Below are 26851 nucleotides of genomic sequence, written 5' to 3'. Positions count from 1 at the left end.
TGCCAATTGCGGCAGTTTCTTCAATGCTGCTGCCGAGACCAATGCATCATAGGCCAGCGCTCAAGAAGCGATTCAGATGGGCATGTGGTTAGAGAGATGACTTGTCAGGCCCATTAAGTAAGGCAAGAATGAGCCCGGTGTGCATTAGTGAGTGGGAAGAAAACGACACGGAATGGGGCTGATGCATGGGAAGAGCCTGGTATGCCGAATGAAGACGACGGATGGGCGAACACATGATTGCGAACGCAACGGATGGTCTGGACTACCCCGCCATGGCGTCGTCTTCACCCGCTGGCACGAGGATTTGTACCGTCTGGCAGGGAAAGGGACGGGGGCTGATGAAGAAGCGACCATGTTAAAGATGCTGCCGAAGACAACGGTCGAGGGGGGCGCTGAGGGCTCTCCGTTGCACGACCGGTCTGGCTGCAAATGAAGAGAAGCGTTGCCGGCGACAGGGTTAGCGGTGACCCTAGACATGTGTACACACGACTGCTGGATATAACGATCTGAGGTGGATGTGAGAAGTGGATGATTGAGAGGGGAGCGGCTTCGGATTCGCAGTTCGATCTCGTACAGTGTCCCGTCCGTGTTTGGTGGTTTATAGGCGACGAGGGACCGACTGGAGAGGACGAGACAACAAGACAGAGGAATATCTCGGCCCTTGAATTCCGACCGAGAGACACGGTTGCAAAGGGCTTAAATAGTGGCTGAACATAACCCAGTAATAGGCCTGACGAGCCTGGGACATTTGAACCCACCAGCCTGGTTGCATCACCTCTTTTTGTGCTCCCCAGGCACGCGTTGTGTTCATTGAACGACAGGGGTACGCAGGAGTGTGACGCCTCTTTGCATTGGTAGAGCAAGGAAGAACCCGGTATATGGGCGAAATAGAAAAGAGTTATCTGCCCCTATTACTCCATACCCTACTATCAGGCTCAACCTCTCGCCCAAGGGATATTGTAAAGAGGAAATAGGGGCCCAAATCCGACCCGTGTGAAACGCAAGGGCCCCCCTCATATTCAACAGGCACTTACTCCGTAGGGAGCAAGTACTTAGTGGCGTCACAGCCACGGCAGTCTAGAGTACTCCGTATCCGTACGCACTGTAGGTATCCAACGTACCTTCAAACCACCAGAGACTTGATCATGTCACATCTACTTCCCGACAGAAAAAACCCTTGCGACAACTACTATACAGCTGTTGAAACAAGGTTGTCGTTTCTCACCGGCCCGCAAAGACACTAGAAGGAAGCTTCCGACGTCAAAGTATCACCAGATGCATCAAATCTCCTTCACCGCTCAATGTTACCCCCGTGGCTAAAGTGGCTGCTGGGGCTTCTTTTGCTACGAGACACACCACGTTGGGGGCGAACTAGGATGAATATCTCTCGAGATTCTTCGTACAACTACCATAGCGTATTCTCAATTCATTTGGACGAACGCAGGCTTTCTGCACCACCGTCTTCACTTCCAAGTAGGCAGTCCTCAGTCCCATAAGTCAGCCCGACGTCGGAGTGGACAGCAATCTACCTTGAGGAGACTGCATAGAGAAAAATCAAACAGTGTCAAACTCCAACAACATCTTCTATGTTTCTTTATTCAATGTGGCATCGACGAGTGTTGTCTCCGCTTGTGTAGCCATCACGCTGACTGTCGGGCCTTCGAAACAAGTGGAATTCCAATGTAGCAAATCTCCCTACGCTGCTTTCGTTGAGGTTTGCTCAGCTTTGACTCGTTACTCGCAACGTGCTTTCGGAGAAGGTCTCCATCTTGACAAGAAACGGCGAGGTTTGAAGAGGGTCCGAGGATGACTGAAGAGAACCGAGCGTATGAAATGGATATCCTTTTTATGTGGTTGTGGGAGGAATGCTGTTCTCGGTCCACGCACCACTGCTTTATCCTGCTTGAAGTGGTCAGAGTCTGATACTTTGCCGAAATGACTTCACTCCGGCTGACCGCCCGCTTCTGCTGGTAACGCATACCATGCCGAAAGGCAAGAAACAGAAAGAAATCGACCACGATGGGATTTGAACATCATATCCGTTCGGAAAAATGACAAAAAAACTCTTTCTTCCCAAGCCCTGGGTGGTTAGTGCCAGAGGTTGGGAGGAAGCGAAAACAGAAGGCCTAAGCAGAGATTCTTTCAGAAGATGCTATCATTGGACTCGGTTTTTTTTTGCGAATGGCGGTTTCCTTCATCCAGAGTTACTTTGTGAGTTTGCGAGCACTCACTTCACCAGGAGTCTGGTCCGTTTCAGTACGTGACTTCGAATTCGCCTCCGCTAAACGGGTTCTACCGAACAGTAGCTTTGATAGGAGGGGCTTGAGAGGTCACGCCAGACTCGCCATTGAGGACATAATTTCACTATTCCAATATATAACCACTCATTTTTTCAAGGCAGTGAATGTGAAGCCCCACATATATCGCAGCCTCGTCGAGTCGAAGCCATAGCTTCCTTGTTGGCGAGCTTACCTGATTCACACCCATCCGGGTCCGTGAAGATCATGCTTGTCTGTCCCACACAATTTTCAACAAAGGCGAAGGGAGATCAAGGCCAGTATTTCGACGGTGGGAATTTCCGTTACAACGTCAACTTGACATTGAGAGACCCAGGAGCGGGAAAGTGTTGACGGCCGGTGAGACCTTGAGGTTCAAGGCTGCGAGTAAGCTTCTAGAGGTCGAGATATCTCCATCAATGCAACCTCGGACAACTCATCAGCCTCTGGAGACGCCTAAGAGCAGAGGTATTCGACGCATGGCCCGAGATGGATTCATTGAGATCTCGGAAAAGCGGTTGAACGAATCCAAAGCAAATAAGAGCCAGCAGGAGCAATAAGACGTGAAGGGATATTGGAGATGCTGCCGGGATCCAGCTCTAATAGCACTCTGTCGACGAATTCTGGGGGGTGGTTGAAGGACCTACGAGGACCTTGTCGATTTTCCCTTGATCATCAGCTCACGGACATAGGCGCACAATGCGTCGCAACCGATGCGGCCATCATGACCGTCAAGGAGCATGGAACAGCAAGTCCACGGAGGAAGTTTTGAGACGAAATGGTGTCGGAACGGCTCAAGGTTTATCCGGCCAAGGCTGCGGTAGCTCCAACATCAACCACCATTTCCTACCAGGTATGGATACCCATCCACGATTTATCACAACGCCTAAAGAAATTACAATATTCTCTCCGCCGTTATCCGGTCAGATTCCGGTGCCGAGCTTGATGCATATACAAGGGTTATACTGATCAGTGGAAGATCTGCTCTGATCAGGAAGGTGTTTGGTCATAGCCGTCACAGGTATCGAAAACTCACCATTGATAAGGTGGGCATCTCCATTGAACCATTTCGTGAGGGCCTTTGACATCGGACACCATGATCTGATAAATTTCATCCCTGGCTCGAGGTGTTGAAGACGAGCATGAAGGTATAGAACATCTGCGAGGGATACTGAGACGAGAAGGTACCTTGAGATATTTTGGGCCACGAGTCTCGAAAGCAGAGGGGGGGAAACAAAATGCATAGTACCAACACCATGCGACTGCTCAGCATCCTCGCATGCACAATACCCTTCACTATTTCACAGTCTCTGGCATTTGATGTCCGCGAGGCTACCATACCATCTCTGCACGCCTCATTGTTCTCCGGCGTCACGACATGCCGCGACATCGTGAGCTCCTTCATCGCTCGCGTTGAACGCTTCGATCCCGACATCAATGCCATCATAACACTGAACCCAGACGCTCTGTCGATTGCCGACTCGCTCGACGCAGCCTTGTCCAGCGGGAACGCCACGGGCTCACTGTTCTGCATACCCATACTGCTCAAGGACAACTACGACGCCACCCCGATGCCATCCACAGGAGGTTGCATCGCCCTCAACTCGTCCACGCCGGCCCACGACGCACCCACCGTCGCGGCCTTCCGCGACGCCGGTGCCGTCATCCTGGGCAAGTCAAACCTCCACGAACTCGCGTTGGAAGGGCTCTCCGTGTCCAGTCTCGGCGGCCAGACTCTGAACCCTTACGACCTTGGCCGCACGCCGGGCGGCAGTTCCGGAGGCACGGGCGCGGCCGTCGCCGCGTCGTTTGCCGTCTTCGGCACCGGCACCGACACTGTCAACTCCCTACGGTCCCCGGCGAGCGCAAACTCTTTGTTCTCGTTCCGTCCGACGAGGGGTCTGATCTCGCGCGCGGGGGTCATCCCCATCTCCTACACCCAAGACACGGTCGGCGCCATAGGTCGGTGCCTGTACGACATCGCGGCGGCCCTGACCGTCATGTCGAGCGTGGGCTACGACCCACGGGACAACGTGACCTCCGCGGCGCCTCCCTCGACCGTCGGGACGGACTACACGAGCTTTCTCACCTCGTTCCAAAACCTCACCGGCACTCGCATCGGCGTGCTCGAAGGTTTCATCGACCGGACCGACACCAACGAGACGACACCCGTCACCTCGGCCATGTCCGCGGTGATTGGCCTTTTGCAGTCTCAAGGCGCGACCGTCGTCAACATCACCGACCCCATCTACAACGCCACGGCCATATCGTCGGCGATGGACGTACAGAGTTTCGAGTACCGCGAGGGTCTGACCTCCTACCTGTCCTCTCCGGACCTGGGGGGCACGCACCCTCCGAGCATGCCCGAGTTGTACACGCCCAACCGCACCAGACCCGAATTCCTCGTCATCCCGAGTCAGTACGCTTACCTCGAGTCGAGTCTACGCTCGTCCACGGGCGACCCTGGCTACTTCAACAAACAATCCCTCATCGCCAACCTGACTCGCACCCTCCACTCGACCTTTCTGTCCGACGACCTCGACGCCGTCATCTACCCGGAGCAAAAAAACCTCGTGGTCCCCGTGGGGTCCCCTTCGCAGTCCGGCCGGAACGGTATCCTGGCCGCCCTCACGGGTAGCCCCGTCGTCACCATCCCGATCGGTTTCTCTCCCGCCACGGACTCCGCCCCCGTCGGGATCCCCATCGGCATGGAACTGCTCGGTCTCCCATTCGCCGAGGGGACACTACTCAAGCTGGCCAAAAGTATCGACGATCGACTCCACGCCCGCAAGGTGCCCGTCACCAACGGCTTGAATGAGACCGTCGAAGTCACCACCACCTACACCCGAGTCCCGAAAGTGAAATCTCTTCACAACATACCGACCCAGTATCCGCTCGGTGTTTATTAAATGAGTAAAGTGTGGATTCCAACACGATATACCCATCACCCACGTGCTTGTTATATAACTCCTCAAAAAAGTATCCAAAACATGACAGTGTCTGGGTGATGAACTGATCTGAGACGAACCCAAGTCTTGGAAACCATAGCTATGGGAGCCCCTTCCCCTCGGCGCGTGGGTGCGTACTAGACTTCTTGAACTCGACCAACACAAAAAATACAGCATGCTCCGCACAGTCTAGTGAAACCAAACAAGGACAAAACATCACATTCGTTTTCAGCATTAGCAGCATCATCATCATTCAATTCATTCGTTATTAGTTCATGATCGCGTCGTATGCCCATGACCCTCGTGTATATATCTAAAAGCAAAATAGGGATAGCACTGCTATATGCTCGTTGGGTATCGTCGTCATTTGTCATTTGGCATTTGGCATTCCTTTCCTTTCGCGTTCCGAGCCCGACAAAAAGTAAACAACAAGCCACGTTCCTTTCGAAACATCCTCACTCGGAAGTAGTAGAGACATTTTGGGCGTCCTTGTTCTTCTTTATCTCCTCCTCCAGTAAACTCTGCTTCTTGACGTACTCCAACACAATTTGTTCCTCGGTCTGCTGCTTGGTCAGCTCATCCCGTCGCGCCTTTTCATCTTCTTCAGATGCAGTGATGGCTCTCTTCAGCTCATCCTCATCACCGTGGGTTTCGGCAGACTCAGCATTCAACCCCGAAGACACTTCTCCACCACCTTCATTCTCGAGCAGCCTCGCCTCCCTCACGGCAAGATCTTTCTTCGTTTGCTCGTTTTCACTGTGGAGTCTTTTGCTCTCTTCGATAGCACGTTTGAAGTCCTCATCATAGTCCGTGTCAATCCCCGAATCACTGTAGTCTAGATGGTCGGCAGACGGGTGCTGTGAGCCCTCTTGGGCCGATTGAGCCGCCCTGTACTCTTCCAGACTTTTCGTCAAGACCCGTTCGAGTACAGCATCGTGATGGTCGGCTTCTGCTTCGTCTTCGTCTTCTCCTTCCTCGATGGGCACAACTCCAGTCTCTTGAGAAGACCGTTCCGCCTGTGCACGCTTGAACTCCTTCAGACTTGCCCGTACTGCCGTCTTGAAAGCTTCGTCGCTTTGGATACTACCTCGGTATGGCGCATTGTGCAGCTCGCGCAGACTGGCACGCAGCGCTCTCTCAATGACTGCATCCTCTGAGCGATTTCCTTTACTGGTTTCCGTGATTGCTCTCTGGATGGCTTCCTCATATTCTGGATCATCTCCGATGTTTTCCTGACTCTTCGCAGGATGATCAAGACTGGAACTGATACTCGACAATGATCGAGTATGGTTGAGGTGTTGGCTACTCTCGTGATCGAAGGGGCAGAACTTGCACCGACTTTTGATTCTGCCTGTTTGCTTTCTCTCCTCCTTCTTGATTGCCTTCTCACGACGCTCAAGCTCTTTCTGTTCCTTCTTGAGCTGTTGCCGCTTCTCGTCGAGAGCTTTCCGTTCATCCCAGCTGAGATGTTTGGTGTTCTTGAATCCGTGGATCAACTCAACGGAATCGCTGTGCGTCTTGGTGAGGATATGTTGCTCGATGGCTACTTTACGTTCCTCCCCGTACAACCGCCCACCTTTACGGGTTTCGAGCTTGCCATCCTTCCACGCTCGAACAATCGATTCTCTCTCTTCCGGCGTACTGTTCTTCCATTCATCAAAACCTTGAGCTGTTCGGGCAGCGATGATATAGTTTTGTACAGAACTGCCAAAGTGCTTGGCGACTTCAGCATAAATGCCTTTTGCGGTGTATCCTGGAAGACCCCATATACCGGCGCCTGGCTTGAGGACCAGGCCTCCAATGCCTTTCGCCGCTCCTTTGAAGAAGCCCGCGGCTCCCTCCTTTTTCGCGCCCGCCAGAGGTTGGGTCACTAGGCCGGTGATACCATCGTAGAAGCCGTAGCCGAATTCCTTGCCAGCCGCTTTCAGACCAGAGTTGAGATCCACAATCTTCTCGCTCTTCCTAACCGTTTCATCACCGTATAGCTTCGGAGCGTTGTGGAAACCCTTTGCCAGCGACAAGGTGAAGTCCATTGGCGATTTGACACCAGCAGACACAATCTTTCCCACGGCTCTTGCTCCAGTCATAGCGGTGTCTAGTGATATCTGCCCTACTTCTTCACAAGCGGGTGAATGTGTACGATGTCCAGGCTTCGGCGAACCAGAGTTGGACCGTGAATGGCGCCCACTGCGAGACCAATGACGATGGTGGGATGAGCTTCTTGTGCTGCCATCTGGCGCGTATACAGTCGACATGGCTGATGGTCGTGATGAGCCAGAGGGGGTTTCCTGCCCTACTTGGGTGGTTGCACTCGAGGCGACGCCAGACTGGTCTTCAGAGGCGGCGTCAACTGTGCTTGATACATCTCCGTTTGATACGCGTTCAGAAGTTGTAGTAGGAGTGGACGATCCAGGGGGCGAGTTTTTTCGCTCATGTAGATCTTTTAGGTCACTACTGGCTGTCTTTAGTGACTTCAATATCTCCACTGGGAAATCGGCGACACCCATAGAGAGATTTCCAATTGTTCCCATCAAAGCTGCAGCGCCGCCAGAGATTGGCTCCCATGGACCATCTTCTGTTTCATACTCTCGAGGTCGGTATAATTTCAGGTCCGAGAAGTCAAGTAGACCTTCGCTTCCGAGAACGATTGCTGCAAGTGGCGAAAGGCGAATGTCCGTTCGCTTTACTCGCCAGACAGCGGTCCGAGTCGGAGCTAGCGAGCATCGCAGATCAGACAGGTGTAATTGCTTGTGAAAAGATTCTGCGCCAGCCTCTGTGCCCTTTTCCGATTTGATTTTCATGCTCAGCTCTTTCGCTTGCTCCAGAGACGCAGGCTTTAAAGCTTCCATTATTGACTCCGCAAGCTTGTCCGCAGTCAAGGTCTTGTAGGGAACTGGCTTAGGTCCTGCACCGGCACGATATGTCATCGAGCCCCAGAACGGCTGATCACCGAAGAAAGGCACCACAACAGTCGGCCTACCGGCAAGAATTCCAGCTGCAGTTGTTCCAGCACCACCGTGGTGAACCACACATGAAACGTGCTGGAACAGCCAATCATGCGGGCAATTGCCCAGCATGAAGACACCTTCTGGAATGCCTAATTGGTCTGCGCCGAGGCCACCCCACCCCTTGGACACAAGGGCTCGTTGACCTGTTTTCTTGATTGCTTCGAAGATCATCCTAGTCATCGCATTGGGGTCATCAACGACAATTGAGCCAAAACCAATATAGACAGGAGGTGGACCGGCAGCCAGGAAGTTTGCTAATTCCTCCGCCGGCATATAATTGGTGGAAAGATTCAGGAAAAAGAAGCCCGAGATGTCGATATAGCTTCCCCAGTCGGCCGGCTTAGGTATAAGAGCGGGGGACCAGCAGTACGTCCAGGGAATCCGAAGCCGGCTGGTCATACCTGGCGCCCACATGATACTGATAGGCTCCAGGCCGAGACTTCTCTCTCGGAATCGGTTGATAACATCTCCCAATCCTTGCCAAGTCAGCATGTCCACCAAAGCATATGTGACAAAGTTGGCCATATTGGCGTCGGTGTTTGAGGAGACAATGTTCGCAAGTGGATGCGGAAAGGACTGTGTTGGAGACCATGGCATTGTAAACATGAGGTGAAGGGGAACACCTAACTTCTCAGCAATGTGGACATGAGCAAAACTGGGAGGATTTGCAATAATGGCATCTGCTACAAAAGGTTTGAAGTTCGGATCTGCACCGAAGGAGATGGCGCTGTCGAATGAATGGGTGTCATCGGACACCTGCACGCCCGTTCCATCTCCAGCTTCAATAGTCGATCGCCAACACCCCGTGACGATTTCGTAGATGCCCTTTCTTCGTTTGCCTACATCGCCACTTTTGAGAGAGTCGATTCCAGGCATCAACCCAGGGTTTTTCACCATAAACGCCATGAGTTCTGCTGGATCTCCACCAATGCTGAAGAATTCGAGGCCATTTTCGGTGACAAATTCCTTGAATGTGGGATGCGTGGCTATCCTGACTCGGTGGTTGTACTTGTTCTTCAACACCTGGCCCAATGCGACAAAGGGTTGGACATCTCCTCTGCTACCCACGATCTGGATCACAATGTTCATAGGAGATGGAGGTAATCCATCGTCTGTTTCCCCGAGGCCCTCTGGTATTTGCGGCTGAGCGGTCGCCTTTTGCTTCTGGATGTCCAATTGGTGCCGTAGGGCCGGTATAAGGAGGTTCGTGAGCTTTTTGCTCCGCTGATTGATATTGATGTTGATTCTGCCATTACTGCTGACTTGGGCGGACGTATCCAGCCCATTCTGACTGATGTCCAAGTGTTCGTACTGGTCGGCATTGTAGGCTGGCGCAGGAACTTCGTCTAGGTGGGGAGATGTGCCGCCATGATGTCGAACATGGCTCTCTGGCGAGGACGCAGCGGTGTTTATGTTTCCCAAGTCGCCTGCCTCCTCTTGGTTTGCTGCCGCCACTGCGGTGGCTTCCTCGAGGACAACTTGAGGAATCTGTTCCTCCTGTTGCGACCGATCGGGGAGAGGGTTGGAGGTAGACATGGTGATTCTGGTTCAGCTCATAGGAGGTTTCAATGTGTACTCGTAAGAGCGGCCGTTTGCACAACGAAGTCGACTACAGATCCTAAGCTCGGACCATATGCACATGCGTAACTGGGTCTGGGCCATGCAGATCTCCAAGGGAAGGGAGACAGGCAACAGAATACAAAGAACATGTGTATTGGAGGGGGCCAAAGGAACAATTTCCAAGACGAGGGACAGGATGTGTCTATGAGCTGGGGAAAGACAAGAAGAAATGCCTATGGTCAGATAGAGAGAAAAGCACTTGGAAAAGGTGAAGAAACCTAACGTGGCAAAGGGTGAAATCCCAGGTGAAGCTGCATCATGAGGGCCAGCGAAAGAAATATCATCATCAGTGATCACCAACTTGTTTGGCTTTGGGCGATTCAAGGCGGTTCGTTTTCAAAGTCGAGCAAATGCCACTTTCGACTAGCATCATTACCACATACGAGACTTGATTGTCCACTCAGCATTTCTTTGCTATGACCACATCGCTTAATCAGCCTGCGCCTTTCCGCCCTTGCTTCAATCCTTTGTTCCCACCCACTACCTTACTCTCGTATCGTATTCATCGACCATTCCAGCCCTTCGAGGCCCAATCAACTGACCTGTCAACTTGGCCCGTATCCATAATGTATGTTACCTCTCAATGACTCCCAGGCATTGCTGCATTGGTGTCGGATTCAAGCGTTAAGGCTAAATCACGCTGACGACCATCATTGAGTGGTACAGAGCGTTGCCACGAAGGAATGGAATGCTCTCAGTTGTACTGTAGGAAGCTCATTCGAAAAACTACAAGTACACCCCTTCTCAAAACCTTTACTGCTTTTCGTTCTCCACGCCGCCACATCTGCTGAGCTGAGATCTGAGATAATCCGCTCATGTTCGTTGTTTCCAGCTTCGAGCCACACTTTCCATGGGCTCAAAGGTAATCTCTCCTTCGCCGGCTTCTTTCATTCGTACCACCAGCTTGGAAATAAATTGATCAATCATGCCGACAATGTGTGCACGTCCAGCTGATTCCGGATGCCAGATCATCCTGGCGGACATTCAATCAGTAATCAGCACATCACATAGATCGATCTTACTTACGGATAGACGGATCCATATCCTTTGCCAGGACCCTCGTCCAACCAGCTTTCGTTCTCCCAGATCCAGTTGAATCGATCAATCCACATCTTTTCGACTACATCGACGCTAATGTAGCCTTGCGTGTTGGCTGCATACGGGTAGAATCCAAGCTGTGGAAGTTAGCAAACGCTCCATGTTTTCAAATCGATCATTCTTACCGGTGTCATGTCCTCGGTATACCAGCTTCCTGGAATCTCAACAAGCGCTCTCTCTGCTTCTGCCGAACCTGCCTCAGGCTGTTGTGGAACAGGCGTTGGTACCATCCAGCTTTTGGCATCTTTGCTGTAATCAGGCACATGCGGTGGCTCATCGGGGAATGGCTTAGGCAGGAAGTAAGGGAGTGCGTCATGTGCGTTCATGCTGCTATCATACAGAAAGTCGTGATCCTGCAGTAGCCGTACCGTGGTCTCGCGAATTTGATATAACGGTGCCCGATATCCCACCGGTCGCTTTCCCCCCTTCAGTTTCGTGATGATCTCGATGCACTTTTCGAGCACATCTTTTTCTTGTTCAACGGTCATGGCATAGGCCCCTTCGTGACTGTACCCATGCAGTCCAAGTTCCGCACCACTCTGCACTATCTCCTGTGCCTGGGTTGGGAATGTCTCCAGACTGTGACCGGGCACGAACCAGGTGAGCTTGTCAGAGATCCCGTGTTTCTTGAACAAACCCAGCAGTCTGCCAACACCGACATTGGCGCTGAAAACACCCGCCGAGTAGTCGGCAAGCGTGTTGTTGGGGTCATGACCGGTGCCCAGGTATCCTGAGATGGCGTCAAAATCAACAGACAGACAGATTCGCAAACGCCGCTGTCTCTTTGGCGGACTCAAAGACGTAGGAATAGTCGTCGTCTGAATCGCGCTTCCGCTACTGCCAGGCTTGGAGCCTGAACCGAGTACCTGCTCCTCCCGCCAAATGAGCCTGCCTTCCATACCGCCATCTACGGAGACACATTCTCCAGATATGTTGCCTGCAGCCCGATGGCTGGCTAAAAATGCCATTGCTCGCGCCACATCCTCGGGCTCTGAGATTTTTCGGAGAGCAACCGTTGCCTGGCATTCAGACCACATCTCCTTGGGATCGTCAAGGCGATCCCCAATGAGTGAAGTATTGACCCAACCAGGCGCTACGGCGTTGATGCGAGCTTTCGAGTTCAACCTGACAATCTCGTTCTTGACTGTTCGGACAAGGCCATATTGCAGACCTGCTTTTCCCGAGGCATACCTGAATGGAGTTAGCGATTCCTCCTTCTAGTCCGATCTTGATCAGTAAAAACAAACTCCGAGTGTCCTTCCTGACCAAACTTGCCGGTCTCCGAGCCTGTGATGACAATAGCGACGTTGTCAAGTTCGCCGCCCTGCTTTTCTTGGGCTTGTTTTACCGAGCGTAAGAAGTGCTTGACAGTCAAAAATGTGCCCCTGACATTGTTGGTGTTCACCTTGGCCCCGTAAGTTTCATGGTGCGTATCATTATTCGACAGTTGCCTCTCACCTTATCCCAAAGCGCGGCATCGACCTCCCAGATTGGCGGATGAGCACTTTCATCGGTAATCCCTGCGTTGGCCACGAGAATGTTCACTGGGCCAAACCTGTCGACTGCAGACCGGAAAGAAGCAGCAATAGACTCCTCAACAGTCAGATCACCTTGCACGGTATTGAATCTGGACTGCTCTTCCGGGCTCGAACATAGTCTCGAGCTCTCGATAGCCCTCTTATCGAACCCTGTGACACGGCACCCCAAGGCTGGAATGGCGTCAGAGATGATGTTTGCTTCTCGCACATCATACAACAGTCTTCACGTACCAAGAAATTCTTTGACAGCTGCACCACCGATCCCACCACCTGCGCCGGTCACGAACACGTGAAGCCTCTCGAGGCCCAGAAATGAATATCTCGCTTCAGACATTGCCACGGCTGATGATCAACAACGGCGGCTGTCCAAGTCCCAGAATTATGGCCCTCTTCAAGAAGTCAAGTTAGAGGGATCTCGTGTTCGTCGGACATATCCGCCAACGATATTTTTTGATATTTCTATTCCCCAATATGTTCGAGAAGGGGCCTGAAGTGGGCCATAAGGCCCGACTCTGACCTCGTGGTTGAATACGAAATCCTTCACGGTTACTTCTTTTGGCGGCACTACAGGCTCTGGAGACAGCTATACCCATAGTTCGGCTTATATTGATCTCAAGATAAGCGCCAAAGCCATGTGGTCTGACCGGGGCTAGAAAGTATGACACAGTGAGTTAGGTACTTCGCTCGAAGGAGATAGGCGCTCGTGGGTACATATTTGGGGCTTCGAGTCGTGAATGCCCAGGGACGAGTACAGTACCGAGCGCCTGGGCCAGAAATGGAGCCCTGTTATCTTCCTGCCTCGTTGGAGCTAGTTGAACGAATCCGAAATAGTCCATACCAGAATGTAGGACGTTTTCTTACTTGTCGATTGTTGTCAGCTCTTTGTTCCTTATCAACGTCTATTCGTGTTTCGGTTGCAATTCTGCCAATCAACGGGAGACTTTGCTCGGAGATTGGCCTCTAGGCGTTTCTTACGATGAAGGCAGGATGTCGGCTGGTGTTATATCTACGAAGCAGCGGCACACGTTTCTTCGTCGCAGGCTGGTTAATGATCCTTGTCCTTTAGAGTGGCATTGGTAGCACAGATTCGTTCAATATCGCTGTCGGGTACAGTGCTTTAGAGTATCGTCTTTACTGTATATTACGCCTTCAACGGCCCCTTGCTCCTATACCTCGAATTGCCTACCGTCCCTAATTGTCTCCTCGTCTTCGATATCGGATCGCCATGGGCAGAACAGAAAAAAGTCCCAGTACTGCGCCGGAGGACGCAATCATCCCAACAGTGGACGGTGAAGTCTCGGATCTAATCAACGCATCGGGTCACGTCCAAGAACTCGACCGTAACTTCAATCTGCTTTCTGCAGCCGGTGTCGGCTTAGTGGTTGGCAATGTATGGCCCGCTGTGGGAGGTTCGATCCTGGTTGCAATCTTCAATGGAGGTCCTCCTGGTGTCATCTATGAGTTCATCGCTGTCTCGGTGTTCTACTGGATTGTTGCGGCTTCGATAGCTGAATTGGCATCGGCCATCCCTTCCAGTGGCGGCATATACCATTGGGCATCAGTGACACCAGGGAAGAGATGGGGTCGTGTAATCGGGTAAGATATTCTTTGTGGTCCTTCAAATACCACAGCTTTGGCTAACATTGTCACAGGTTCTATGCTGGGTACTGGAACTGGCTGGCTTGGGTGTTTGGATGTGCCTCCATGAGCTTCATCTTCGGTCGGTTTCTGTGAAGGTGCAACATGCCAGCAACTAATGCAGTGCAGCAAACACGATCGTCCAGATGTATGGTGTCACTCACAGTGGCTTTGAGGCCAAGCAATGGCATGTCTTCGTCACCTACCTCGTAAGTTCCACGGCCTTCTAGCTGTTAGACAGTCCATGGAAGTTCGCAGACATGCTGACCTCTGTGAAGATCGCGACTTGGATTGCTTGCGCATGCGTCTGTCTGTTCAACAGTGGAATGCCGCATTTGAATACTCTGGGGATAGTCCTCATTCTCTCCGGATTTTTCATTACAATCGTCGTAGTGTGAGTCATGACTTCGTCGACGCCACATTCTGTGCTAACTGTCATAGTGCGGCCATGCCTGGCTCAGATGGACGTCCGCCACATGCGACATCAAGTTTTGTATGGAAGGACTGGACTGCAGACATCGGATATCCCAATGGGTGAGTTATATGCAGACAGATCTGCAAGATCTGGGAGTGTTCTGACATCAGCAGTTTTGTCTTCGTGGCCGGTATGTTGAACGGAGCATATGCAGTCGGAACTCCAGATGCTGTCAGGTAAGCACCCATAAACATATGCGACGGTTACCGTCTATGAGTCTGACACTTGCTCGTCAGCCACATTGCCGAGGAAGTCCCTAACCCGGGCAAGAATGTTCCTATCGCGATCGGGACCCAGATGGCAATCGGATTTTTCACCGGGTTGTGCTATATCATTGCAATCGCAAGTCTCTCATTCTTCATCATGCTCCGGTTCAGCTCAAAGCAGTTGGAAACGGCTTTCTAACCATGTTGTAGATGTATGCCATCAGCGATTATGATGCTCTATTCGACTCAGCCTTTCCCATTGCGGAGATCTATCGACAGGCGACTGGGTCAGCTAGTGGTGCAATCGGTCTGCTCTGTCTACTCCTCTTCTGTGTGGGAGTATGCATGGTAGGCGTATATATCACGGCTGGCCGGACGCTGTGGGCGCTCGCACGGGATGGAGCAACACCTTTCCCTCACCATCTGGGCAAGGTGGCTCCGCGGCTGGGGATGCCTCTCATTGCAACTCTGACCTGTGGCTGTATTGCAACTATCCTGGGATGGTAAGCTCCTCTTTTTGATGGTCGAAACTCAGACTCACCGTTTGGCTAGCATCTACGTTGGCAGTACAACAGCCTTCAATGCATTTGTCGGAAGTTTCGTGCTGATGAGTAGCTCCTCGTAAGTGAATATTCATATTCAGAGAAGTGACACTGCTGACAGAACTCAGATACATTGCAGCAATCTTGCCACACTTGCTGACAGGCCGTAAAAATATTCAATTCGGTCCTTTCCAGTTGAAGAAGATCGGCTTTGCCCTCAACTTCATCGCTTGTGGGTATTTGATGGTATGGTTCGTTATTTACTGCTTCCCATTTGCCCTGCCAACAACTGCACAATCCATGAATTATGCATGCTTGATTTGGGGAGGTTTGACGGTTCTGGTGACCATTTGGTGGTTCATTGGCGAGAGCCGCTATGTTGGACCAAAGACCACTGGAGGAATCAACACTGAGATTGAGCAAGTAAGGAGAGCTAGCACCACGAAGAGAGCAAGTGTGTGATGTAGTAGTATTAGACTGGCGAAAGCCTCCATTGTGCGCGTTGTCCTGCGCATAGCACATGGAGGGATTAATTGGCTTTGATTGCTGTACCTGTGATTGAGTAGACTCTCACCGCATTATCATACACTAATAGTTCAAAGCAAATATGAATAGCTGCTGTGAACAAACATATTGAAAAGAAAGCACTGACATGAATGTATTGGTAAGGCTTTGCCTAGGCTAGTCCTGTGAAGCCCGGCAGAACATCGGAAGTCGGTTCGGGCACGTGATACACGACTTGGCGTTTTTCAATCTTGGCAATCCTGCACCACACATCGAAATTTGGCAACCACTATCGCAGCCTCACGAAGTTCCAGTTTCAAGTTTTCGACAGCCAACACAGTAAGTGTATTGCACCACACAAACGCAAGGCCACGATTCTCCTGTCGCCTGGCTTTCACTCCCTGTAGTCACCTTCTAACGACCACTAGATCTCGACAACTCAAGATGTCTGATTCCGGAGAAGTCGAAGTCGAAAACCCCGTCTCGGGCTACCAAGTCCTTCCCAAGGATGTTACTGCTGAGCTGGGCAGCATCCGTCTCTTCAACAAGTGGGATTACAGCGATGTTGAAGTCAGAGATATCTCCTTGACGTAGGGAACACGCGCCGATCGAAGAATCACTGGAGGGAGTGCTAATACATTATTTGTAGCGACTACATCCAAATCCGAGCTCCCGTCTACCTTCCTCACTCTGCTGGTCGATATGCCGCGAAGCGATTCCGAAAGGCTCAGTGCCCGATCATCGAGCGATTGACAAACTCCCTGATGATGAACGGCCGCAACAACGGCAAGAAGCTCATGGCTATCAGAATCGTCGCACATGCTTTTGAGATCGTATGTGTCAATGGATGTGCACAGCGTTGAGAAATTGTCTGACCGATGATACAGATTCACATCATGACCGATCAGAACCCCATCCAAATTGCCGTTGACGCCATTGTCAACTGCGGTCCCCGAGAAGACAGCACCAGAATTGGAAGTGCCGGTACCGTTCGAAGACAAGCCGTCGATGTTTCTCCTCTTCGCCGTGTCAACCAGGCCATCGCTCTGCTCACCATTGGTGCCCGTGAGGCTTCTTTCCGAAACGTCAAGAGCATCGCAGAGTGCCTTGCTGAAGAATTGATCAACGCTGCTAAGGGAAGCAGCAACTCCTACGCCATTAAGAAGAAGGACGAATTGGAGCGTGTGGCCAAGAGCAACCGATAAAGGTTTCATCAGATTTCGGGGTTTACGGACAGAAGCACTGGGCGGATTTGCTTTTATGGCAACCTATGCAGAGAAGATAGGTGGTGTTACCTATTTTACAGATATTACGCAGTGTCGCCTCCGGTCGGTTATGATTTCGGCTGGGTCAACCAGATGGCAGCGCTTTGCAACATGGTGATGTGCCAAAAAAAATGAACATTAACACAATCCAAGCCTTTCTCGGCAAATTTTCCTCCCATGTTTTATATTTTCTGGATCTGAATTTCCTCAACCAACTTCGAGTGTTGGCTGCATTTTATCGTGCGATTTCAATCGTGCTCTTAGCAAAAGGTAAGGCCTGTGAGTTACTTGGATCGAAAGAATGCCGCACGAGATGTCTCTGGGCTACTCCCTGAACAATGTGAATTTTTGGGACGTATCAACTATTACTAGCCGTCCAGAGTACCATGTGTGGTGGCACTACAATCTGGAACCGTTTGTTACAACGACGTGCAGGTGACCAAAATTGTATCCCTCTAACCCAACGCCTGAGATGATGATGACGCCCGCGTTTACCATGTCCATCATGCGCTAAAAGACATACACACCATCGTTTATCATTCAACCCGACACCGACGATCATTTGCTTTTGCCCCTGCGCCATAAGCGAATGGGGTCATTCTTGTGAACTGACTTCTTGAAACGCCATTTGACCTGCCAACACCGACGCAATATGACTAGGTTTGACTTTTTTCTGCATTTTTTGTCTCCTCCAATATTCTACTCAACTAGAACTTGGGCTGAGTTGGAGCACATAGCATTCAGCCGCCATAGGTTGCTGCAAGATATGATTGCCTTCGGTAATCCAGGATTGTGGTCTGACGAGTGCTTCCATCGATCATTGATCTTCCAGTATACCCAAGTTGATGTCTTAGACTTCTGGGGGAGGATATCTTGGAGGCCTGGCGTCGGAAAATGCCATCATCTGGTTTCTGCTTCTCACTTCTCTCATGTATTCTTGTTGAGATGGCCCGTGATTGAACGTTGGAGCGTCTCCAAAAAAGGATTTTGCAAAAGTCCTATGGACTGCATAACCCATACAGACCGAGAAGGCGGCCCCTATGATGACTAGAAGCACCACCACTGTATCTGGTAACCCCATGTTTGGACTGGGATTATGGTCGTTGGTTCTGAACCGGAAATGTGGGCGTTTGAGGCTGCTTTGTTTTCAGCTGGCGAAGTAGACAATGCGCGCCGCGTGCGCAGAAATTCTTGAAACGAGTGTGAAATATATGTTGAGGTAAAATAACGAGAACGATATCAGTAGGTCATGCAAGACAAGCGTAGAAACAAACCACACGCGAAGACCGTAAGTAGATGCAACAGTAACAAGAGGTTGAATGTGGCAGCGTGCTTTGACGGCACGAAGACATTTATGGTAGTGATGCCCTCCATGCGACTTCCTCGTATTCACGTCCATTTTTGTTAAGGCAATTCCGACCCACACGACAAGCAATCCTGAGACCCATGTGTCACTTGATTTCGAAGCACATCCTGTCCTCTCGTCGTCAAGCATTTCCTTCAGGTACATCAACTACGGAGTACGGAACAATGCTTGTCGTTGTTACAGCGGCTCGAACACCCTCGACTATCGGCCGTCTATTCCGCAAATGGCTAGTGTCCTTCCAAGATTATCCTCCCACTAAGCCCAAAATGGCCAGCAACACGACACGCCCAATGAGGAACATCCTTGACTGGCGACAAGCTCCACATACCATACAACTCCCAGCAAATTTGACTTGTTCACAAGTCCTCCCAACTTTACTCCGTCCTTGCAGGATCGAATCAGCATTTCGCCTTATGATTGATGCAGGACACTGTAGCAATCCCTGAGGCTCTTGGCAGGAACACCTCTGAAGTAATTTTCTATGTTGGCAGAGCTCGCCGGTCGAACTGTCAGCATCCCTGTCCTGTTGCATCTACGCCTGAAGAATTCCTAAGATAACCGGGTCCCGTGTTAGGGGCGGGTGACCATTCCACCCAGATTGGTGATATACATCTCCATTTCATATATTTTTCCCAGGTCAGGCCAATGACTGTACAGCATAATGAACAATTACGACTGCGGCGTGCTGGTCACCAGAAATCTCGCAATGGATGTTTATCTTGCAAGTAGGTTCATGTTCTCACTCTCTGCTTCCTATCTCTGAGCTGAAATCTTGCCAGAGTTCGGCGAATAAAGTGCGATGAAACAAGACCTTCTTGTCGGAGATGTATTGAGTCTGGGAGACGATGTGAAGGCCCTGTTGTAAAGCAATTCCGCTTCATTCAGGATCGCCCAAAAGACCGATCGGACACTTCCATCATACTGCCAGAAGTCTCGCTCGTAATACCCGGTCATAATGAGTATGAGCGTCGAGCGTTCAACTACTTTCTCGATCGAGCTGCGCCCATTTTCGCAGGCGCTTCGGATACCGGCTTCTGGAAAGACCTGGTACCGCGGTTCGCTCGCAGCCATGAGTTCGTCTGGAACATGGTAGTTTGCATCAGCTCATTGCTTGAGCATGTCCCTTATGGCTCACTGACGACAGTCTTCGATGCCGTCTCGGCTCCAGTAATCACCAATCACCAACATCGCCATGCGCTGCAGTTCTATAACAAGGCTATTACCCACGTGCGAGACCTCGCTGAAAGAGACGACATGGATGACTCTATTGCTCTGCTGAGTTGTGTGCTATTCGCCACTGTGGAATTTCAACAGAGAAACATTAAGACTGGGAGAGATTTGGTCGAACGGGGCTGTCGAATATTGATCCAAATACTTTCACAGCAGCGGGCTTCACCAACAAGTCTCGCTATCCAGCAGGTGGTCGGGCCTTTTGTCTTACGAAAAGCGGTCCTCATGGCCACGCTCGGCACGGTCTTGCCAGCTGAATGGATTGCGAATGTACAATCAAGTTCGGCCCTACAGATGGCGTTGTCAAGGCTACCAGCACTGAACGAAGCTAGAGTCCAGTTCCACAGTCTAGTATACCATTGCTACGAGGTCATTCGAGTTGCTGAATTGGTCCCGGAAGATGATCCCAACGACCCAGGACTTCAGAGATTTGTGTTGACAAGAAGGGCTTTGTTGGAGAAGCTTTTGAATTGGAAGACCATCTTTCAACGAGATTGGAGCCCAACGCCTGATCCCGAAGCCGGATGGATGCACTCATACATTTCGATGTATTGGGCGGTCTGTTACGTCTCTTTGGCTACATGCTCAAGCCGCCTGGAAGCGACTTACGACCAATACAGGGAGCATTTCCTCGACATCGTTCACCACGCGGAAGTCTATCTACATTGCGCGGCGAAATCTACCACAGACCAGCAGACTCTCAAGCTTGATCCGGGTTGCGTCCCACCGCTGTATTTCTGTTCCATGAAGTGCCGAGACCCGGTGCTCAGGAGAAAAGCGCTCGAATTGATGCGTGTAGCTCCACAACCGACGAGCCGATGGGCATTCATCACTCCAGACCGAGTTGCAGAGAGGGTTATTCTGAAGGAGGAAGGTCGAGACAGGCTTTACACCTCTGTGGAGATGGAAACTTCCGAAGTCGGGGTATGGCCACCAGAACATCGCCGCTACACACATACCAGTGTATTCAATCGACAACTGTCAGGCGGTCGGGAACGTTTGGCAGTACAACTTAGCAGATTTACTCCTATTCCCAATTCTCAAAGAACACAGTTAGTTCACGATTACATCTGGCTAGATGAGCGTGAAGACGATATTGATCTGCGAAAACAGATCGGTGAAACAATTGGAGGCCTTGGTCATATGACAGAGATGAATAGCAGCGACCTATCTTAATCCAACAGCTCATGACGCTTGAGACATGTTTGCCATCGTCCTGGTCTGGATGGTGATGGTCATATTACTGACATCGTATGGGTTTTAGCACCATTCACCATAATGCTAGTTTATTGTCTGGGGAGGCTGTGTGTAAGACTCGGACGGGGAAGCACGCAAAATGCTTGCTCTTGTTGACAACCATGGTACCCCTCCTCGTACTCTCAGACGCTCCCTTCTCCATATCGTTATTTACTGCTGTAATCATAGGAGACGTACTACGTAGAATCTACGAACTGGCGTTATATGTAGAATTGGTTTCGCCACACATTTACACATGTGGACAAGACGAACATGATCTGTACAACTTACTATATAGAAACTGATGCTTTGGATCAACGTTGTCTCTTAAAAGCGGTATTAGGTTGTACATTTACCTCACTGACAGAGTACAGTTTTCAACAGTTCACTGCGAGGCGGGCGCCCGAGTTCCAGCCGGCGGCCCTATGAATGCACAAGGCTGAGATCTAACTCGGGCTAGTGATAAGATAAGATCAACTCCGGGCAAAAAAAAGTTCAGAAGTTTCGCCTGCGGTCAATGAATAGTAGTTTCGACGACAACCTGCCACAACTTACGACCTCCCCAAACTCATCGATACTGGGAGGAAAATGGTGAAACGTAAGTTGGGCGCCCTTGAAAAGGTCGACGCCGACCTCGCGAATCTACAAAACAAAATCAAGCGCGACCCTCGATCTTACCACACCGACTTCTCCCACCAGTACATCCAGTATGAGAATCAACGGCAGATCTTCATGCAGGCGCCCACCGCGGCCTCCGACAACACGGGCGTCATTTCCTTTCGAGACCTGATCGAGTTCGTCGCCCACGTGTCGGACTGCTACAAGATCGAGACGAAAGACTTTCCCGGTCAACTGATCGAGATCCTATCCACGCACCATGCGAGCCTCGAGCCCGAACTGCGCGAGAAGATCTTGGGCAGCCTCGTGTTGCTGCGGAAGAAAGAGATCATAGACTCCCTGACACTGCTACAGTGCTTCTTCCCGATCCTCATATCCACTCCGAGCAAGAGTCTACGGGCGCTGCTGTTTCAGAAAATCATCAGTGATTTGCGTGGTGCGAACGCAAAGACGACAAATCACAAGTTGAACAAGAGCGTGCAGACGACGCTGCATAATCTCGTCACGGAGGACAGGACGAGTCCCAAAGCGCTCTGGGCCATCAAGATCACGAGGGAGATGTGGAAGAGACAGATATGGACGGATGCGAAGGCCGTGGAAATTATGAAAGAGGCGGCGGTCAGTGATAACGAGAAATGCGTCGTCGGCGGTGTGCGCTTCTTCTTGGGAGGCGACAAGGAGCGGGAAGAACTCGAGGACGAGAGCTCGGACGACGAGGCGGTGGATATGGGTCGGTTACGGCATCAGATCGGGGTCAACAAGAAGAGTAAAAAGGCAGAACGGAGGCTCGAGAAGGCTGCCGCTACAGTGCGGAGGAAGGAGAAGAAAAAGGGTCAACCGCATCCGTTGAACTTTTCGGCACTGCACCTGTTACATGACCCTCAGGGATTCGCGGAAACGCTGTTCACGAAGCACCTGCAAGCGGCCAAATCGAGGCTCAATCTCGAGCAAAAGTTGTTGGTGCTGCAGCTTGTATCGAGATTGATCGGGTTGCACAAGTTGACCGTTCTCAGTTTCTACAGTTACTTTTTGAAGTACTTGACACCGCGTCAGCCAAGCGTGACGAGTTTCCTGGCAAGTCTGGCACAGTCGACACATAACCTTGTGCCACCTGATGTGCTGGAGCCTCTTGTGCAGAAGATTGCGAACGAGTTTGTGTCAGAAGCCGCAGCCGGGGAGGTTGCAGCAGCGGGCCTGAATGCGATCCGTGAAATTTGCGTACGGCAGCCGTTGGCGATGAATGACACTCTGCTCCAAGACTTGGTCATGTACAGGAAGAGCAAGGACAAGGGTGTCATGATGGCAGCCAAAGGACTACTGGGCTTGTACCGGCAAGTTGGGGCAGAGATGCTGAAGAAGCGTGATCGAGGAAAGGATGCTTCACTTGGCCTCCGATCTGGTGATCAGAAACAACAACGATTTGGTGAGGAAATGGTCGGTGAGATTGAAGGTCTAGAACTATTAGAGAAGTGGAAAGAAGAAGAGAAACAGCGGAAACGGCTGGAGAAGGGTCTTCCCGCGGATGGAGAGGATGAGGAGGAGGACGAAGATGAAGAAGATTGGAATGCCTGGGACGTGCAAGAAGACGATAGCGATGATTCGGGTGGGTGGATCAATGTTGAGAGTGACGACGAAATCAACATCAGCGACAGCGAAGATGAAAAGCCTTCGAGTAAGAAGGTACGATTTGATGCCAAAGTCTCGACCAGCGACGACAAAGAGAATGGGGCCGAAGATGAAGACAAGGCGGATGGCGTGGAGGCTTCGGAGAAGTCGAAATCGAATCTGGCCACTACCCGGATCCTCACGCCTGCGGACCTGGCAAAATTGCAGGAATTGAGGACTACCTCATCTGTGTCATCGTTGATGAAGAACCACAAGTCGCACCACAGTGCACGAGCGGAGCAGACGAATGCCCAACGACATATTGATGATCCTCTGACGGCTGCAGAGATTGAAGGTCTGGCATCCTTGTCGCGAGGTAAAGCGACTCGAGCCCAGAAGTTGGCTCTCCTCGAAGAGCACAAGGCGGATCGGGAGGATCACAAGTCTAAAGCTGCTCGGAAGAAGGAGAGGAAAGAGAGCGAGGGTAAAAGTACGACCAACAAGGAGAAGGCTCGGAAGAAGAATTTCTTGATGACTTTGGGCAAGGCCAAGTCCAAGGGCAAGAGAAGTTTGGTCGAGCATCGCAAGATTCTGAAGGCGCATGCTGCCAGGCAAAAGAAAGGAGGAAAACGAGGGAATCGAGGATAGAAGTGTCGTAGAAGATGAATCTATTCAATATGGAGTAAACATGATGCTGTTGTCGTTATTCTTTTTGGTGCAGGCCTGGGCGGGTGCAGCGAATTTCATCCTGCCATTGCGCCATACAGTTTTAGTGGGTGGGCGTTACGATGTCGACGCAGTCATCATCGATGATATAGAGAACGACAGAACGACAAGAACAACGATGGTCATAATCCGTACGTTGAAAGTACGAGTGCCCAGCGATTTTCGGTATTCTGTGCGCTCGTACAGGAGTATGGTGAGATTGCCTTGGGAAGTGCTAAGAAGCAATCTCCATTTCTGCGGGCTAGAAGCTGTCAAAACGCGCACAGGCGCGTCATGGTCGTGTCTTTAAATGGGCAAATCAATGTGGGAATAATTTAAATAGGAAGATGCAGGAACAAGGGACGCAGGAAAAATGAGGCCCAATCAAGGGAGGAAGAACTGGTTTCACAGTCCCATTTCACTCCCAGCCCCCGGACTTTTGCATACAGAGTCCGTGAACTAATGCCAGATGGCTGTGTCGTTAGCGGCGGAAGCGAGGACGCTATTAATATCCATCCTCCTTGCAGCCACCTCCCAAGACCTAAGCCTACATAGAGTAATGGAGGTGCAATAGGTACTCCGTATGGGTCCGTAGGCTACGAAAGTAAGGGAGATTTATTATTATTACAGCCAAGATGTGGCGTTGAGAGAGACAGAGAGGATTTATTATTGTGAAGGGCTTATGAAGGATATACAGTACAGTATACTCCGTAGATTTTGTACCTCTGTTAGCTGTAGGTATGTAGTTTGCTTATTAGGAGTGATATGCTATCTTCAAGTGAGAGAAGATGGAAAAATACAAGACCAACAACATCAAAGGGTACTCTGTATAGCTACTCTGTACAGAGTACTCCGTACGGGATGTTCTGTCCTCACAGTCGTACAAGAACATAATACTTGTGTATGGTACGGAGTTGTGTGGATTGTCTCTCGCTTGTGCCCAGTCGCTCCGGAAACTCCACCATTTGACGAGGCTTAAGATAAGTTTGATAGCCGGATTCAGAATCCTCCTCCATCCTCTCAACCTGCTCCTCTCCCCTGCCCCGTGCGCGCCTCATTACTCGCTACCCAGTAATAATACGAGGGGAGGGAAAAGCTCACCAAAAGCCTCTCAGCACGGTCCGTTCCCTCTTTACTTTCTAATTTCCTCTCCTTCACACTGATCTCTCGAACCTTCAATCACCTACCTACCTTACCCTTCGACAAACCACCAGACATCTTGCTATTCACTTAGCAGGATTCGGCTCTCTCTCTCTCTCTCTATTCGTCGCGCCTTGTCTTACTTACTCCTCGACTTCGCTGTCCCTGGAGCTCACCTACCTACACATCCACATCCACATCCATCTACTTCCAGCCTCACCACTTTCTTTCTCTTTCAAACATTTACAACATTTACCGTCCATCATGGGTATCCCACAAGACTTCCCAGCTTTCGCTGCACCTTCGAACGAGTCTACCTCTCCTCAGACCAAGCGCCGTCGCTTCGGTCCCCAGAGTCTCCCTCCCATCATTCCTGTCTCCGACAACACCTCCATTGAAGACCACACCTTTGATTCTCCGTTGATGTTCCAACTGTGCGAACAAGCTCCCGATCGCGCCGAAATTGAAGCTCAGTTGCTTCAGGTGGGCATGCGCGTGCGCAAATCGGTTGCCGAAGGATACAAGACCCAGGCGAAGAAATTCACCCCCCGTCCATTCTTCGACATACACAGATTGTCCCCAGAAACCCAGGCAGCACTGTCGAATGGCAACGCCGCAAACGGCAACGAGTTGTCACCTTATTCTGCCTCTGAGGTTCAACCCATGAGCACCGCGACTTTCTGTGGGATCAGCCTTTCCTTCTTGTCACAGTACGAAGATCCAGCTGTCGCTCAACAACAACTCTGGTCATACTCTACCAGCCACAAGCGAGGATACGAAGCCGACTCGGACAGCGACGAGAGCCAGGACTGGCAGCCACAAACCCCGAGTCTGATCGCAGATTCTGGTATGGGAATGCCCATTGATTACCTCGCCATTGACGTGGACAACATGGGCGAAGTGAGCCCGATGACCCAAATCGGTGATCATAACAGAAACAATGGTCGTCGGATCGCCATGCCCAAGTCTCGCAATCGCCTGCCTCAGTCAATAACGGAAGCATCCACTTCTTCTACCTTCAACCCATTTGCCAACTTCCAAGCACCACAGCCTGAACCTCAGAACACGGCTGGCTTCGGACACCACAAGAGGATGATGAGCTGTGGCATGGAAGCCATGGATTTTGGAGAGGCACCATTTTTGCAGCGCCGAGAGGACGTCGAGATGGATTGTTCTTGACTTTGTTAAAAAAGTTCACGGGCTTTTTTTTTCATGATTAAAACTGTATTCATGTCTTGCATTGCATTGTGTTTATGAATTTTATTGTTATCATTATTAAATTGACGGCCAGGGGGTTTTCGATGTCAGAGGCTGCCGTCCAGAAGGAAAGCCTCAGGTTTCAGCACAAGAGAGAGAAGTACCCGACCAGAGATGCGGGTTGCGAATTGTACATTACTGTTATTGGACATCGGGACGGAATTCGTCATTGTACACGAGTGAGAGGAGAGTCTGAGAAGAGTCTAGGAAGACCTACAGACCTTTACAGGTCGCAAAGTCCCTTGAGACAAAGGGATACTGTGAGAATGCAGGAGTCGGCGCACACTGCAGAAGGCGGAAAATTTTGCTTGCAATATGCATCCATCATGCTAGATTATCATCGTCGGTCGACGAGATGTGCTAGACAATAAATCAAAGATATGCTTGAAATATTCTGATGTTGCCCCTAGTTCCTAGCATACGAAGTACTTGGGTCGACCTTCGGATGAAAAGGTATCCCACGTGACCACAGTTGCCAAGAGCGCTTCCATCCCGAAGAAACCCCATTGGGACGTAAAGAGTAAACAAATCCAGCCGTGCAGGACGACAACAGTACCTAAGATACTCACACTAGCC

At 50.9% G+C, this 26851-nt stretch overlaps 7 protein-coding genes across 7 annotated transcripts; 5 read left to right on the top strand and 2 right to left on the bottom strand.

The window, feature by feature from the left end:
• Positions 1-3157: 3157 nt before the first annotated feature.
• On the top strand, positions 3158-5351 carry PV06_01047 (uncharacterized protein). Its single transcript, XM_016401629.1, has one exon. The coding sequence runs from the start codon at positions 3515-3517 to the stop codon at positions 5183-5185; it is 1671 nt and encodes a 556-aa protein (XP_016268682.1). The 5' UTR covers positions 3158-3514; the 3' UTR covers positions 5186-5351.
• Positions 5352-5470: 119 nt separating this feature from the next.
• Positions 5471-10140, bottom strand: PV06_01046 (uncharacterized protein). The gene has a single exon (XM_016401628.1). It carries the CDS (start codon positions 9766-9768, stop codon positions 5680-5682), a length of 4089 nt encoding a protein of 1362 aa, XP_016268681.1. The 5' UTR covers positions 9769-10140; the 3' UTR covers positions 5471-5679.
• A 525-nt stretch (positions 10141-10665) lies between these two features.
• PV06_01045 (uncharacterized protein) lies at positions 10666-12840 on the bottom strand (the record flags this gene model as incomplete). The annotated part of the gene is made up of 6 exons (XM_016401627.1): positions 12720-12840; positions 12409-12659; positions 12198-12355; positions 11076-12141; positions 10879-11027; positions 10666-10825 (listed from the first exon to the last, which is right to left on the bottom strand). The coding sequence occupies exons 1-6, from the start codon at positions 12820-12822 to the stop codon at positions 10666-10668; spliced, it is 1887 nt and encodes a 628-aa protein (XP_016268680.1). The 5' UTR covers positions 12823-12840.
• A 3457-nt stretch (positions 12841-16297) lies between these two features.
• Positions 16298-17058, top strand: PV06_01044 (40S ribosomal protein S5; the record flags this gene model as incomplete). The annotated part of the gene is made up of 3 exons (XM_016401626.1): positions 16298-16443; positions 16503-16686; positions 16741-17058. The coding sequence occupies 3 exons, from the start codon at positions 16298-16300 to the stop codon at positions 17056-17058; spliced, it is 648 nt and encodes a 215-aa protein (XP_016268679.1).
• Positions 17059-19043: 1985 nt separating this feature from the next.
• Positions 19044-21056, top strand: PV06_01043 (uncharacterized protein). Its single transcript, XM_016401625.1, has 2 exons — positions 19044-19209; positions 19264-21056. The coding sequence occupies exons 1-2, from the start codon at positions 19130-19132 to the stop codon at positions 20888-20890; spliced, it is 1707 nt and encodes a 568-aa protein (XP_016268678.1). The 5' UTR covers positions 19044-19129; the 3' UTR covers positions 20891-21056.
• Positions 21057-21538: 482 nt separating this feature from the next.
• On the top strand, positions 21539-23862 carry PV06_01042 (uncharacterized protein; the record flags this gene model as incomplete). Its single annotated transcript, XM_016401624.1, has 1 exon — positions 21539-23862. The coding sequence occupies one exon, from the start codon at positions 21539-21541 to the stop codon at positions 23819-23821; it is 2283 nt and encodes a 760-aa protein (XP_016268677.1). The 3' UTR covers positions 23822-23862.
• Positions 23863-25025: 1163 nt separating this feature from the next.
• On the top strand, positions 25026-26659 carry PV06_01041 (uncharacterized protein). The gene has a single exon (XM_016401623.1). The coding sequence runs from the start codon at positions 25283-25285 to the stop codon at positions 26195-26197; it is 915 nt and encodes a 304-aa protein (XP_016268676.1). The 5' UTR covers positions 25026-25282; the 3' UTR covers positions 26198-26659.
• The last annotated feature ends 192 nt before the right edge of the window (positions 26660-26851 follow it).

This window comes from Exophiala oligosperma (genome assembly GCF_000835515.1).
Source record: "Exophiala oligosperma strain CBS 72588 unplaced genomic scaffold supercont1.1, whole genome shotgun sequence".
Taxonomy (NCBI): domain Eukaryota; kingdom Fungi; phylum Ascomycota; class Eurotiomycetes; order Chaetothyriales; family Herpotrichiellaceae; genus Exophiala; species Exophiala oligosperma.
Note: the sequence above shows the minus strand (reverse complement) of the source record. Positions and strands in the feature narration are given on the sequence as shown.